We start from the raw sequence: 14,981 nt of genomic DNA, 5'->3' as shown, positions 1-14,981 counted from the left end.
TCAATCAGCATACAAGTACAAGAGTTAATGAACAGAAGTTTGAGTTAAGTGCTGGCCCCAATATATATATATATATATATATATATATATATATATATATATATATATATATATATATATATATATATATATATATATATATATATATATATATATATATATATATATATATCAATTGGTAATATCAGAAGTAGCCATTAAGTGAAAACAGCAATTTTAAGTTCAGATGTACATGTTATTTATTATATCATTTCTTATAATATTGTCCTTAATTGATAATTTTCTTAATTTACCACTTACCCCCTTTCAACAAGAAACATGGGCTATAAATGAAGTCAATAAAGAAATAACTGAAATAAATAGTGCCCAGACTTATAGCAAATAAAAGGGAGATTTGAGAACCACATAAGCATGAAGATGAAAGGTGTCTTGAAAAATCTACTTTGAACCAGACAAAATGGCAGCTGGGTCAACTTGGGTGGGTCAAGGGAGTGGAGAGCAAAGCATTGCTGCTATTTATTTTTTATCCATCTGGAAGTTTCCCCAGTCTCATTCTTTCATGGAAACTGTCAAATTGCAACCATAATTCAGCATGATGCAGCATAGGTGTTTCCAGAGAAAAAAATGTATAGGTAAGGCACATCAGTGGCCATGAACATGACCTGCTATTGGTATTTTGTAAGGAGGACCCAGAGTTGATCCTAGCTGTTTTCTTTTCACCAGAAAGAACAGAGGGTTTAAATTTTAAACACCTCCATTTAGTGTAGGCAGTTGCTATCACAGTTTAAAAAAACCTCTCCTCATTTATAGTGACCCAGTCCAGATACCAGAAGCGAGCAGAAGACCATGGATTTCAGCAAGGTAAGGAGTAGGGGGTAGGGTTTCATGGTATAGGCCAATCCCATAAAATCTGGGGAGCTAAGCACTGCCTATAATTGGATGGGAGACTGCAGAGGAAGGCAATGGCAAATTACCTCTGCCTGTCACTTGCCTTGAAAGCCTCTTGCTGGTGTCACCATAAGTTGGCCACTACTTGATGGCACTTTACATGAACATACAAGAAGCGGGAGAGTTTAGCTGCATATTGCTGTCCATAATAATAAATTACTCTATATATGAAGGGTGGACAGAAAAACAAATAGATGAGACTCAGTCCATCACATCTAGATGGATCCTAGAAGTGTTCATAGTAAAATATAATATAACAAGATCTTACCATTTTCACCAGATGTCTTGTCTTTTCCATTTGCTGCTCCAGCACCTTGTCTCTGAGTCAGAAAGAGAGAAAAGAAAGATGCTTACATGTACTCCTTTTGAAAGCTGTCTCTCAATGGAAGCTGATGGAGATTCTCACTCACACACAATGCCAATAGATGTAAAATCCAGTCCGGAAATGGACAGATGCATATAAAATTGAAGCTTCATTACAATGTTTCCAAGAAAAGAATTTTTCCACCCTCCTCTTAATTACTTTCCTGGAATCTATAAAACATCTCAGTATGGAAATGTAAATATATACCTGCTGACAGTTGCCATAAACTGGATCTTAACGAATGTAAGATAGATCACAGAGTTTTTGTTTTGTTTTTAACACTTAATGGGACATGGTGTCAAATGGTCTCCCTGAAGTCTCTCATGGCCAAGGTTTTGCACAGACACAGTTTCTCCGATTTTGCAGGGCTTTAATCCCACATTTATTTTAGGCATCAGGCATTCATCTGAACCTAGACTTTGCAAAAACATCTTTCCTGTCTGTATGTCACCTCAGTGTGCAGATGCCTGATAATATGACCTCTTGATAGGAATAAATCAGCAGTTCGCTGGTATGTAGAGTTAGATACTTAAAAAAAACAAGCACATTTTTTTCTCCAAAAATCAGAAAACAGCCCGGTTTATTCTGGACCAATTACAAATCAAATCACCATCTGTCACAATCCAATGATGTCATGAGGAATGCAACTGAAGAAGAAGAAGAAGAAGAAGAAGAAGAAGAAGAAGAAGAAGAAGAAGAAGAAGAAGAAGAAGAAGAAGAGTTGGTTCTTATATGCCGTTTTTCTCTACCTGAAGGAGTCTCAAAGCGGCTTACATTCATCTTCCCTTTCCTCTCCCCATAACAGACACCCTGTGAGGTGGGTGAGGCTGAGGGAACTCTGATATCACTGCTCGGTCAGACCAGTTTTATCAGTGCTGTGGCGAGCCCAGGGTCACCCAGCTGGCTGCATGTGGGGGAGTGCAGAATCGAACCTGGCTTGCCAAATTAGAAGTCCACACTCCTAACCACTATATCAAACTGGCTCCAATGGTTCATAACTTTTAAATAAAAGACCTCAATATATGCCAAACGAAATGACACATAGTAATGTTCCTGATAAAATAACTGGTAGTGTGACAGGGCACCATTCCTCATGCAATTTATCATGAATTACCAAATCCATTCCTCCTTCCCCCCCCCCATCTATGCCTGGCAGTAGATACAGCTGTTCTATCACCAAAAGGGAGTCCTCTTTATTTCTCTCTCCCCCTTCTCACTTTATTGCCTGTCCTCCTGCCATGATGCCAGAAACAAAGAGTAAGAGGAAAAGAGATTTGACTCTTTGCCTTCTGCCAGAATAGCAGAACTCATTAGAGGAGAAGTGAGTTTTGAGTAGATGTGTAAAAAGAGTTTAGGGCTGCATTGCAGAATGCCTCACAAATGCCATAGTCAATAGTATTGCCTTAAAATTAAGTATTCCTCAAAGACAAATTTCTGAAGAGAAATTTGATTTTTTTTTATTTTTTTTAGAATTAATGCATTCTGAAGCTTGGTTTACACGTGCAGCAAAATCCTGATTGGGTAGGATGGGCAGATCTGCATGTTATAGGGGAGTGTGTAAATGTTTTAATGCTCCCACCATTTTTGTTAGATTCTGCAAATAAAAGACTATAATGAGGAAAAGCCTTTGAACTAGGGATGGACAAAGGAAGAAAAATTTGGACCATTTTCGATTTGGTCTGAAGCACCAATAGTTTTTTAAATTATTATTTGATCGAATCAGTTTGACTGAATCCAAATCAATTTGGAACCATTGCACATATGAAGCTAATGGGAATTCTCCCTTTCTTCCCAGAAAAAGACAAGAAATCTGGGAGGGGTTGAGGTACAGACACCAAAGTTGAAGTATGGCTGCAGGAGCCTCTTCTCAAAAGAACCTCAAAGCTGCAAAAGGACTGAACCAGGGGGCCTAATTCTAGGGGCACCAAAGAGGGTCTGCTTGTGAATTCTCATCATAATTTCCTATTGTGAGAATTTATGAACAAACCAGAAAATCTTTTTTTTCCTCATCATTGGAAATATTGGAGAGCAGATGCAGGCAACATCTTTGGGTTCCCCTAGAATTGGACACCATGGTCCAATACTTTTGCAATTTTGTTTTTGTTTTTGTTTGTGTTTGTGTTTTTTTGAGAAGAGGCTCCTGCAGCCATGCTTCACATTTGGTGTCTCTACTTCAAACCCTCACCTTCCCCCAGAAGCCAGAAAAAGTTAAATGTCTGCTTACTTGAATCACCAAATTAAGGCTAATTCAGGTACTTTCCAGATGATCCAAATTGAAGCACACATCCATACTTTGAAACTTGTTCCCCCTTGGTGGAACTTTTCTTTCAGGTTATATTAAAAATGAATATATTTTCTGTAATCTGAAGTGGGACAGCCTATTTTACCAGCTCAGATTTTTACCACCACATTTTACTTAGGGATGGGCACAAGCCACATTTTTGCAGTTTGCTTTGTGGATAGATAGATAAATAGGCCTTTTCAAAATATAAAATATAAATTTATAAAAACTAAAATAGAATAAAAGGAACTGTATAAAAATATAAAAAGAACTGAAACAGCAGACATGACTACAGAAGTGCAAGAGTATTAGGGGCCTGCTTTAACGGCAATAACGTTGGCCCTTACTTTCCTTGCAGCTAAAGCAAATAGAGCAGTTTTATATGTTACACTATCAACATGGTCAGACAGCTGAGCCACAAATCTACATGAGCTGATATACTGGTTTGCAAAATGAGCTGGTTTGTTTAAGTTCATGAGTTAAGTCAGTTTGGTATAGCGGTTAGGAGCACCGATTTCTAATCTGGCAAGCCGGGTTTGATTCCCCGCTCCCCCACATGAAATCATCTGGATGACCTTAGCCTTACCACAGCACTGATAAAGCTGTTCTGACAGAGCAGTATCAGGGCTCTCTCAGTCTCACCAACCTCACAGGGTGTCTGTTGTGGGGAGAGGAAAGGGAAGGTGAATATAAGCCCCTTTGAGACTCCTTCCGGTAGAGAAAAGCAGCATACAAGAACCAACTTTTCTTCTTCTAAATCCCTACTCTCTGATCAACTGGTTCTGCTCCTCCCTTGAAGCAGTGGGGTGCAGACCTGGAGACCTGTATTACTCTGAGCCATTTAACTCTCCAGTTCCCCCCCCCCAGCCACTTCAAAGCGGGGGGGGGAGGGATTAAAACCATGGGGCATTTCATCTCATCCTTTCTGCTGGCTGCAGCTTTCCCCTGTCAGCAGAAAAAGGGGGTGGTATGCACCATGGGATTCATTTCATTTCTTCTTTTCTGTTGGCTAGAGAAAGATACAGCCAGCAGAAAGGAGAGGTTAAAATGCACCCTGGGAGGCACTTCATCCCCTCCAACTTTTGCAGGCCATGGTTTTCCCCAGTGCAAAGAGAGCCCATAGCTGGGTCAGCAGAGAATACTCCCCACAGACTCTGCTCTATGGGGCTCCTTTATTTCCCCCTTTAAATGGGGCAGTACAGGAGAGCCCGATGTGGGGAGGCTTCTCCTCACATCTTAGTTGTTGGTTTAAACCCTGCTTTTTGCCTCTCATAGAAAACTGTAGAGAGCAGAAAGGAGCAGCAGCAGGGAGCTCCCAACTACAAAGTTGATTCACAAATTGCCACAAGCCACCACAAATTGCGCCAAAATTTGTGGAAGTTCATTGTGGTTTTTCATGTGAATCGCAAACCAGCCAAAATTCAAGATGAAGTTCAGTTCATCAACTGGTTCATGGCCATTCCTTGTTCTGCCACATTCTGCTGCATATGTAGACCAAAGATAAAATTCTATTACATTTACTGATTATTGGCATTGTGCAAAATTCTATTTCAACCCTATTTATTCTCAGACAGTGCCTAATATCCTTTCAGGCTGAAGGACATTCCTTCAATTTAAGTAGCCTTTCCTCAAATGTAATTGCCTCTTCTGTTGGTAGAAGAACCACCTAAACTGGAGGAAGGCTCTTAGATTAAAGGAAGTGTTAAAGACTTGCTTAGTGGAGTGACAACACAGGCATGCAGGCTAGTATTTGACTGTTTGCCATACTTTTCTCCTGGTCACATTAGATATCATCTTTTTCTTTCTTTTTTTTCCTGTCTGTGTAGCACCTGACTTGACTCAGTCTATAAATCACTGCTTGCTGTTGGCAGTATCAGCACCCTTGAGTAGATTTGTCCTCTGATTGTGACATTCTGATACTTGTACTATGGAGATTTTCCTGTGTGGGCACTGATGGAATAGCTACCACAGAACTGGCATGGCTGATCTTCTGAATACTTCCAGTATAAATGACCGTACCCATGTGATGGATATAGTGACCAGGGTTCGAGATTAGGATATCAAAATCTTAAATTCAAATGTCTACTCAGCTAGGGTTACCAACACCAGCATTCTGCCAATGGGAAGTTACTGGGTCAGTCACTCTCTCTCTCAGCCTAATTGCATTCAGGGTTGTGGTGAGGATGAAAGGGAGGAGGGCAAAATGAAGAACCTGGGCTGCCACTCCTTGGGAGAAGGGGGAAATGTACTAAATGATGTAATATTGGATTCTAAGCAATTAAATTCATATTCTGTTGATCTCTTAATTACCAAAAACTGTCTGTCCAAACAGAAGGTTTAGTATTCCATTACATTGCTATGGAGAAGGCTTCATAGTCCAGAGTTGTGTTTCTGAGTAAAATGTGAGAGGTCTCAGTTTCAGCTGTCAATCAGAGTGGCCAAATAACAGTGGTCTTTGCATACAGCAAAGAAAGCTTGTAAAAAAGCTTAGCTCCACCCACCCCGCTCGCAAAGCACAAAGACTCGGGTTCAAATCTATCTGAATTCAGCAGGATTGACAGCAGAAAAAAAAAAGTAAGTGCAGAATCAATCCTGCATTTACTGAAAACTAGAACAGCAGCTTCACCTTGTATCCTAAAGCGCCAATAAGAACATGACTGCTGAGAAGATAAATTAATTCTTCTCATCAGCGCTGAATATAGAGGCAAATATTTTCTCTTGAAGGGATATTTTCAGGAAGGGAAGATGTGGAGTTTAAGTTACCAGGAAGTTCTAGATCATATAGACAAATTGGAAACTAACAAATAACTAGGATTAGATGTTATCCATTGTAGAGTTCTTAAAGAACTCAAATGTGAAATGGCTGATTTTCTAATTAAGATATGCAACATGTCCCTAAGATCAACCACCATATCAGAGGTCTGGAGAGTGGCCATTGTAGCTCCCATGTTTAAAAACGATTTTGGGGGGGGGGGGTCCAGGAAATTACAGGACAGTTTGCTTAATGTCTGTTCCAGGTAAATTTATGGAAACAATTGCTAAGGAGAAATTTGTCAAGCATGAAGGAGAGGCTATGCTAAACAAAAAACAACATGGTTTCTAAAGGAATAGAAAATAAAACAGCCACTATCATAATGTTGTAAAGCAAATCTATGATGAGACCATACTTGGAATATTGTGTACAGTTCTGGTCACTGCAGTTGGAGAAGGATATTGTAGAGCTTGAAAAGGTGCAGAAAAGAGCAACCAAAATGATTAGTGGACTACAGCAGCTGTCCTATCAGAATTAACTAATACAGCAGTGGCATATTGGGGGGGGGGAGTTCACCCCAGGTGTAGCTTGAGGATGATCCTTGAAGGAGGCCCTTGAAGTCAGCATCATGATGTGTCCAAGTTGACATCTTTCCTTCTATTTATTTTTCAAGTGCAATTCTAGCTGCAGCCACTACAGGTGCCAGGGAAGTCTAAACACAGCAAAGAGCAGCACACCAGATCTTGCAAAGCAGTCATTAGGGTTTTGCAGCAAGATAAAACAGCCTTTCCTCTCTCCAGTTCTCTTTCTCCTTTCCACTTGCTTCCCATTCATTTCTGTCTTGCTTTACCAAATTTTTACCTTTTATTTTTACTGAGGAAGAGATGAGATAATGAGGTAGAGATAATGAGGAAGAGAGCCAGTTTGGTGTAGTGGTTAGGAGTGTGGACTTCTAATCTGGCATGCCAGGTTCGATTCTGCGCTCCCCCACATGCAACCAGCTGGGTGACCTTGGGCTCGCCACAACACTGATAAAAACTGTTCTGACCGAGCAGTGATATCAGGGCTCTCTCAGCCTCACCCACCCCACAGGGTGTCTGTTGTGGGGAGAGGAATGGGAAGGCGACTGTAAGCCGCTTTGAGCCTCCTTTGGGTAGGGAAAAGCGGCATATAAGAACCAACTCTTCTTCTTCTTCTTCTTCTACTTCTTGGTCTCAAAACTTTCTCAGCCCTATCCAGGGTGGAGTCTGCGCAGAGCTTTTAGGTTGATTCAGTACCTGCCATCTACACGGAGTGCGATTTCCATTTTGATTTTGGGCGATTTAAATTTCCCCTCTGCAACAAACATGATTGATCCGAAGTGACCCTACCTTTTTCTTGCGATATCCTGGAGTGCTTTTAACCCTCGATATTTTTTAAATCGCACGACTAAAGGTGCAGCTCTCTGCTTTTCCCCGAACTAACTTGCTGCCGAGTCTCCAACATTGTACAAAAGCCCTGCTTGGCTGAGGCGTCAGTTCAAATGCTTCCTGGTTGTAAAACTTTCCTCCCAATATTTATTTTTTCTTTCTTTCCCTCTGGAATCTGTGCTCCAGAACCAGCAGAGATTTGCCTCTTCTCTGAGAGGCTGCTGGCTGGCTGGCTGGCTGGCTGGCTGCTCGGCTCCTTCCCCGACTCCCTCCCCGGCTTCCTCCCCCCTCCCCCATGCTTGTTAGAGAAAGAGCCCTCCTGCTGCTTCTCCACCAGCTTTCAAAAGAGGAAAAATCCTCCGCCCTCCCCTCTCTCTGCTCCCCGAATGGTGCAGAGCCCTTTTTGCTTTAGGATGCTTTGGGCTGATCCTGCATTGAGCAGGGGGTTGGACTAGATGGCCTTTATGGCCCCTTCCAACTCTATGATTCTATGATTCTATGATTTCAAGTTGGGGGAAAGTAATGAGGAAGACCTGAGCTCAAATCAATCTGAATTCAAAAGGAATAAACAAAGTTAGTGCAGATTCAGCCTTGCTTGGGGACAGAATGTATTTAAGAGGAGTATAGTAGCAAACCTTTATGAACAGAAGGCACTGGGTTTGCTGGGCACTGCACATTGCACTGTACATTTGCAGTCCCCTCCCCCCTTACTCGGCCTGTGATTCTGTGCTTGACATCAGTTGGCATTGCTGCAATGGCAGTGGGTTTGATTTTGGGTGATTTAAATTACAGCTCACCTGCAGAGTATAAAGATCAGCTCCCCAGGCAGAAAGGGCTACTTTCTGCCGGGGTACATTACACTGGTCTAGCTGGGCTTGCAAAAATGCCAACCTACCTTCAGTTTCCACTGCAGAGATTCTCTAGTTTGACTTTAGTCCTTTGGGATCAGTGGAGGATGTGGGCACCCTCTTTGGGGTGTAGTGTGTTTCTCATCATACAGTCTGATGAAGCTTGTGATCACTATTTTGCAATGCTTTGACTAGTGTTAGTTAGTAAGACTTAATGCAAAGACAGACTCCTATTCAAAAATGCCTTGTAGATGTCTGAGATGGTCAGCTCCTGGGTTTCAAAATGGAGAACATTCTCAAGTGCCCTCTCAGAACACAAGTGCTGTGGTGTGGTTTTGTTTTTGTTTGTTTTTTTGTTTTGTTTTGTTACCCACCCACCCACCCCCGCATCAAATCTCAAGTGACTTACAGCAACTCTGTAGGGTTTTCAAGGCAAGAGATGTTTGGAGTTGGTTTGTCACTGCCTGCCTCCATGTTGGCCCTGCGCAAGATCAGGCTATCCAGGTCAGGGCTTGGCACTGGCCCAAGGTGACCCAGCAAGCTTCCATGGCATTTCAACCTGATTTTCCCTTATTCTAATCTGACACTTTAACTACTGTACCACACAGGGTATCATGATAGAATAACATGTTGGAATTTTTTTTTTACTTGCACGAGTGTGTGTGTGTGTGTGTGTGTGTGTGTGTGTGTGTGTGTGTGTGCATGCGTTTGTGCACGCATATTTCTCTTCTGGCAATTGAAACCAAGTTTTGGTTCTGCTTCAGACCCAGCGTTCCTGACCTAGATATCCCCAGCCTAGCCTGATCTCATTAGATCTCAGAAATTAAGCTAAGCAGACCATCTCCAAATGTCTCTTTCCTTGAAAACCCTATGAGGTTGCCTTGATGGCAAAAACAACAACAGAGGAACAGTGTGTTAAAAAAGAATACTAGAACCTAAAGTCATCCAGTGAACCTGAAAGGTGGGAGATTCAGGACAGATAAAAAGGAAGTATTTTTTCACAAAGTATTTAGTTTATTTGTGTAACTCATTGTCATAGGATGTGGTTGTGGCTCCCAATTTGGAAGGCTTTAAAAGAGGAATGGACAAATACATGGATGACTGTGACATCAATGGCTACTAGATATAATGAATATCTATTCCCCTTGGCACCAGAGGCAGTATGGCTCTTTAAGTCAGTTGCTAGGGAGAACAAGCTTGATGGTGCAGTAATCCTGTTTGTGGACTTTGCAAAGGTAACCAATTGGCTACTGTATGAATAGAATGCTGTTGAATACCCTTTGTCTGATCCAACATGGCTCTTCTTATGTTCTTATGTTGGAACACTATTCATTGCAGTGACAGTCATATCTTTATTTGGCAAAATAATAAAATAAAATAAAGCCCAGTTCAGAATTCATTTGTTTTTCACTGGAGTCAATGTATAGAAGCTCAGTTACCACTTGACTTTATTTATTTTACTTATTTTTCTGTTTATACCCACCCCTCCCAGCATGCCTGCTCGGGGTGGCTTTCAACATTCAAGTCCATAGAACATACATAGTAAAATTACAGTTTGTCAATAATTTAACTTAACATAATATTAAAAACTTACTACCATAAAAAATTTAAATCGTATTTTACCAATTGGTTCATTCCATAGCATTTAGTTCTTGGTTTTGGAAGGGATATCCATGTAGAGGGAGCACAATCGATGTTTAACCAGAGTTGTCCTGATATTCATTGGCCCCAACCAAATGCCTGGTAGAAGAGCTCTATCTTACAAGTCCTGTGGTACTGGGTCAGTTCTGTCAGCACCCTTAGCTCCTCTGGGAGCTCATTCCACCAGGTCAAGATCAGGATAGAAAAGGACCTGGCCCAGGTTGAGACCAGGCATACTACTTTTGGGCAAGTGATCACCAGTTTGTTAGAACTAGACAATCTTAATGTCCTTTGGGGAGTATAGGCAACCAAGTGGCTCCACAGGTACACCAAGTATTGACCATGTATAACACTGAAGAGTAACACCAATACCTTGAAGCAGATTCAGAATTCAACTGGGAGCCAGGGCAGCTGCCTCAGAGCAGGCCAGATGTGGATCTTCCATGGCATATGGAGAAGACATACCACTGCACTATGGACCAGTTGTATTTTCTGGTTCAGTGTCAAGGGAAGGCCCGCATAAAGTGCATTATAGATATCCAGTTGGAAGAATGACTGTGGCTAGATGTTCTGAGGTCAGGTAGAGCACTAGTAGCTTTGCCTGGCAAAGATGTTAGATTGCCAGCTGAGCTACCTTAGTGACCTGCGCCTCCATTAACAGGGAGGCATCAAATATCACACCCAGATTCCCAGTGGAGTGCACAGCCATAAGCTGTACATCATCTAGGCAGGCAATCATGCCTCCTCACCCAGTCTTTTCTTACTCATTTTTACAGGAGTCTCCACCTTGAACAACCTTTTTTTATTGTAACTCATTAGCCCATGTGTACAATTTTATGTAAGAGCCTCTTGTGGCGCAGAGTGGTAAGGCAGCAGAAATGCTGTTTGAAGCTGTCTGCCCATGAGGCTGGGAGTTCAATCCCAGCAGCCGGCTCAAGGTTGACTCAGCCTTCCATCCTTCCGAGGTCGGGAAAATGAGTACCCAGCTTGCTGCTGGGGGGTAAACGGTAATGACTGGGGAAGGCACTGGCAAACCACCCCGTATTGAGTCTGCCATGAAAACGCTAGAGGGCGTCACCCCAAGGGTCAGACATGACTCGGTGCTTGCACAGGGGATACCTTTACCTTTACCTTACAATTTTATGTACAAAATATTGGAGAAATATTGTTTTATTTGTATTTGTACTTTATTGTTTTAATTGTGCTTTGTAATGGCCTTTGGCTATATACAATAAATGTTATCGAATGCTACTCAGCTACAATACCTCTGTCTTGGAGGGTTGAGTTTCAGATGTCTCTGCTTAAGTCAGATAGTCACAGCTTCCCAAAATCTGGTGAATATTTCTGATGGTCACCCTGGCTGGTTGTCCATTAGGAAATAAAGCTGGGTGTCATCTGCATATTGATGACATCCCAGTTCAACCCCCCAAACTAGCTGGGCTAGAGGGTGTATAAAGATGTTAAATAAGATGGAAGAGAGAAATACACCCTGCAGTACTCCCCAAGGGGCCTGGGCGCAAGTAACTCTCTCCCTCTGTTTGTGACCCTGGAGGAAGGAGATCAGCCACTGGAGGCTTATCCCTTGAATAGCAGCATTGGCAAGGCAATGAGCAAGAGATCCAGCTGCCATGAGATCAGTGGGATGAAATTAATTCAAAAGAAATTCCATCTAAACATCAGGAAGAAGTTCCTGACAGTTAGGCGGTTCCTCAGTGGAACAGGCTTCCTAACCCTGTGGCCAGGACGGAAGCCTGACTGGTATGGGTCAAAGGCTGCACTTTCCTCCAAGAAAGCCAGGAGCTTGTCTGCAGTGCACCACTGCCTCCTTCAGTCCTTTGGGGAACTCTCCCAATGTCAGGGAGAGGTTAACAATATCCCTCAAAGGGCCTCCTATCCGTCGAACACCCAGTTTGAGCACCCACAACGGACAGGGATCCAGGTGGAAAGTGGTTGCCCTCACCAACTTGTCAACTTTGGTTAAAGACAGCTGTCTGAAGCCGTCTGAAGAATGCCAATGACAAGGCAGCAAAATAGATTTAGACTAAATATTCTTACTGCAAAAGCAATTAAATGATGAAATCAGCAGCCAAGGGAGGCTGTTGCTGGTGCTTTACATGCATCATATTGTGAGGTGCCTGGACTAGGTGATCCCTTGGATTCTTTGTACGTTATCCAAATTTATGATCATACCAGGCAACCACAACATTTCTCATTAAATGTTGCCAAGATTTTTTCTGTAAAATGAGTAATATACTCCAACATATTTAAAGCATGTCTGTCAATTCAAACATATTTTTGAAGATTTTGGCTCTATGGTGGATATTGTTCATATATTTTGGGTCTTTAGAAAAAGATTTCTAAATAACTGATAGTCAACAAAAGCTGGTTCAGCTACAAATTTTCTCTTAGGCTCTCATGAGAAAAATACAGTGGACTAAGCCCACCTGTGGTCATAAAACACATGCTTTGAACCACTTGGCTCAATGGGACACTTTTGATCAGAGTATACAACAAAGGGGAATATATATAACGAGTGGCCTTCATCTATACTTTAAAAACTTTAAAGTGTGAAAAATATCCACTTCCAGCAGCAGTCATTATGACAAACACTTATTCTATTATCATTCCTAATTCTGTTATGTTTAAGCATTTATTTAATTCATAATAAAATCCTAGCTAAGTACTGCTTTTAGATTTCCAGCAACGCATTTGAAGTAGCCTATGTAATGGCTGTTAATCATGACAGCCACTTAGTCAGAAACAAAATTATATCTGCGGATTCTGGTCCACAGAAGTTCTTTCAAAGATCTATTATTGTAATAATAGAGGCAAACACTTAACCACTTCATAATGGTTTTAATTTTTGATGGGTCTTTCTGATTACAAATCTTTTGTAAGTTTAGAGAATTTGTTTTGTGCTCAAAGTCACTCATTTGGTCTAAATAATATTATTTAAAAATGCAGACTTCTCATTCAGTACTGATTTTCATTCTACTTTCTAGTTGATAAGTGTTGTCCCTGCATGAATAGATTCTAGAGAGTGATGCAATGTTTTTCAGCCAATGGAAGGATGCAGCTATAGGCTGAGATCACATATGAACATTAAAAAATGGACAGTTATTTTTCATTATCTCCAATCGTTTAATAGCACCACTAAGGAACGTGATTGCAAATGACATTTTATAATGCTATGCAGTCAGGAATATACAACCTGCTAGTATAGTGTAGCAGTGGCTAAGAAAGTAAGCTATTAATGTGGAATTATATGGTTCAAAATCTCATATGTGCCACAAATCCTTTAGGTGGCCTTAGGTTTCCAATCCCCCTCTCCCTAATATGGGGACAGCAATAGCAGTTGTGGTTATTGTAAGGATTACAAGAAAATAAATGGCTAGTTCCTTTGCACCTTTTCTGCCTACATAAGAAGCTGTCCTGCAGGCGTCTTCCCCCTCCTTGCTGTAGCCATCCTACATTGTATGGTTTTTTCCCGTAAGGTTCCCCCAACATCTTCAACTGCATTTTTAGTGTTCACAGACAGCTGCTGGAGGAAAGAGAAGAAAAGGAAAGATCTGTCTCCAGGCCAGCTCCTATTCAAACTGCATAGGCTCCAGCCCAATGTATAAAGTGATTTGATCATACTACACACATGCTAAGCTTTTTAAAAAATCATCAACAGAAATCACTGTCTAAACAATCAGGGTTTATTCTGTTCTGGATCTAACAGCTAGTTTACCTCTGCAAATTGAATATGGCCTTCAGTATTCATAGAGGAAAAATAATTTAAGGTAAAGGCAGGCAATAGTTTTTCAGATAGGTAAAAATTGTTTGATACTCAGAATCTTATAATTGCCCATGAACAACACAGAGAATTTTCTCACATTACTTACTATAAACAGGTATTGCAGAGTTACGACAATACAAAATCCTGTACATCTCACAGGCAAATATTCCCCCTTTGAGTCACATTCAACTTCTTCCCTCCAAAGGCCCTTTCCACTGTGTCCAGCAGTTTGGCACAAACCATATAAGAAACTGGGGATCCATAACTCATAAAATTTCACTCAGTAGCAGAATTAAGTTTGGGAATGTGGTGCTGTGCAAGAGCACACTTCTCTTTATGCCCAGTTCCCAGTGTCAATTGGTCCCAGTACAAAGTTGGACATTTTATTATATGTTTGCTCTACTAGGGCAAATAGTGCCACCAGGAGGTTGACTTACACCAGGAAAAAGGATAACCCTCTCCTTGTGCAGCTATATGGTCCTGATCCAAATCAATCCCTTCCCCTAGCTGCTATTTAGAGAAATTTAATGAGATTGGAGATCTGATCACACAGCGCTGCCTCATCTTGTATGACCCATAGTCTTAAAGTGGGGGAGGGGACATTTCAAGTTACATCAATGCTATTTTTAATCCACAGAGATTGTTCTAGAACATATCCATTTAGTTATAGAGGCCGTATTGGACAATGCAAGTATGTCATCTTTAATTTATTTTTACATTAATTTAATTAGAGATAACTATTTTTGGAAACCTGCGATAACCCGGACAAACGATTTACATTTGCAAAGCTTTGAGCTTGACTTCCATAAATGGTTTCCTTGATGTTAGGGCAAAGCAAATATATCGGGCATGTTTTATGATCTTTTTCTGGAAGCATTTTGTTCCTGTGCCGTCTTGCAGAATATGTACTCGCCTGAAAAGAAATTTCTCAAAACTTAGCATTAGTTCTCAAATGTC

The 14,981-nt window shown here is 41.2% G+C and overlaps 1 protein-coding gene across 1 annotated transcript in view; it reads right to left on the bottom strand.

Moving 5' to 3' along the window:
- Nucleotides 1-14,981, bottom strand: part of PCP4 (Purkinje cell protein 4) — a 56,314-nt gene that overhangs the window by 24,305 nt on the left and 17,028 nt on the right. Inside the window, exon 2 of the mRNA XM_077342741.1 lies at nt 1,217-1,268. Within this exon, the coding sequence (XP_077198856.1) occupies nt 1,217-1,268 (52 nt within the window). The remainder of the gene's footprint in view (nt 1-1,216; nt 1,269-14,981) is intronic.

The sequence above is a fragment of the Paroedura picta genome, chromosome 6 (assembly GCF_049243985.1).
Source record: "Paroedura picta isolate Pp20150507F chromosome 6, Ppicta_v3.0, whole genome shotgun sequence".
NCBI classification, from domain to species: domain Eukaryota; kingdom Metazoa; phylum Chordata; class Lepidosauria; order Squamata; family Gekkonidae; genus Paroedura; species Paroedura picta.
The sequence above is the reverse complement of the archived record's forward strand: the minus strand, read 5'-3'. Positions and strand labels throughout refer to the sequence as shown.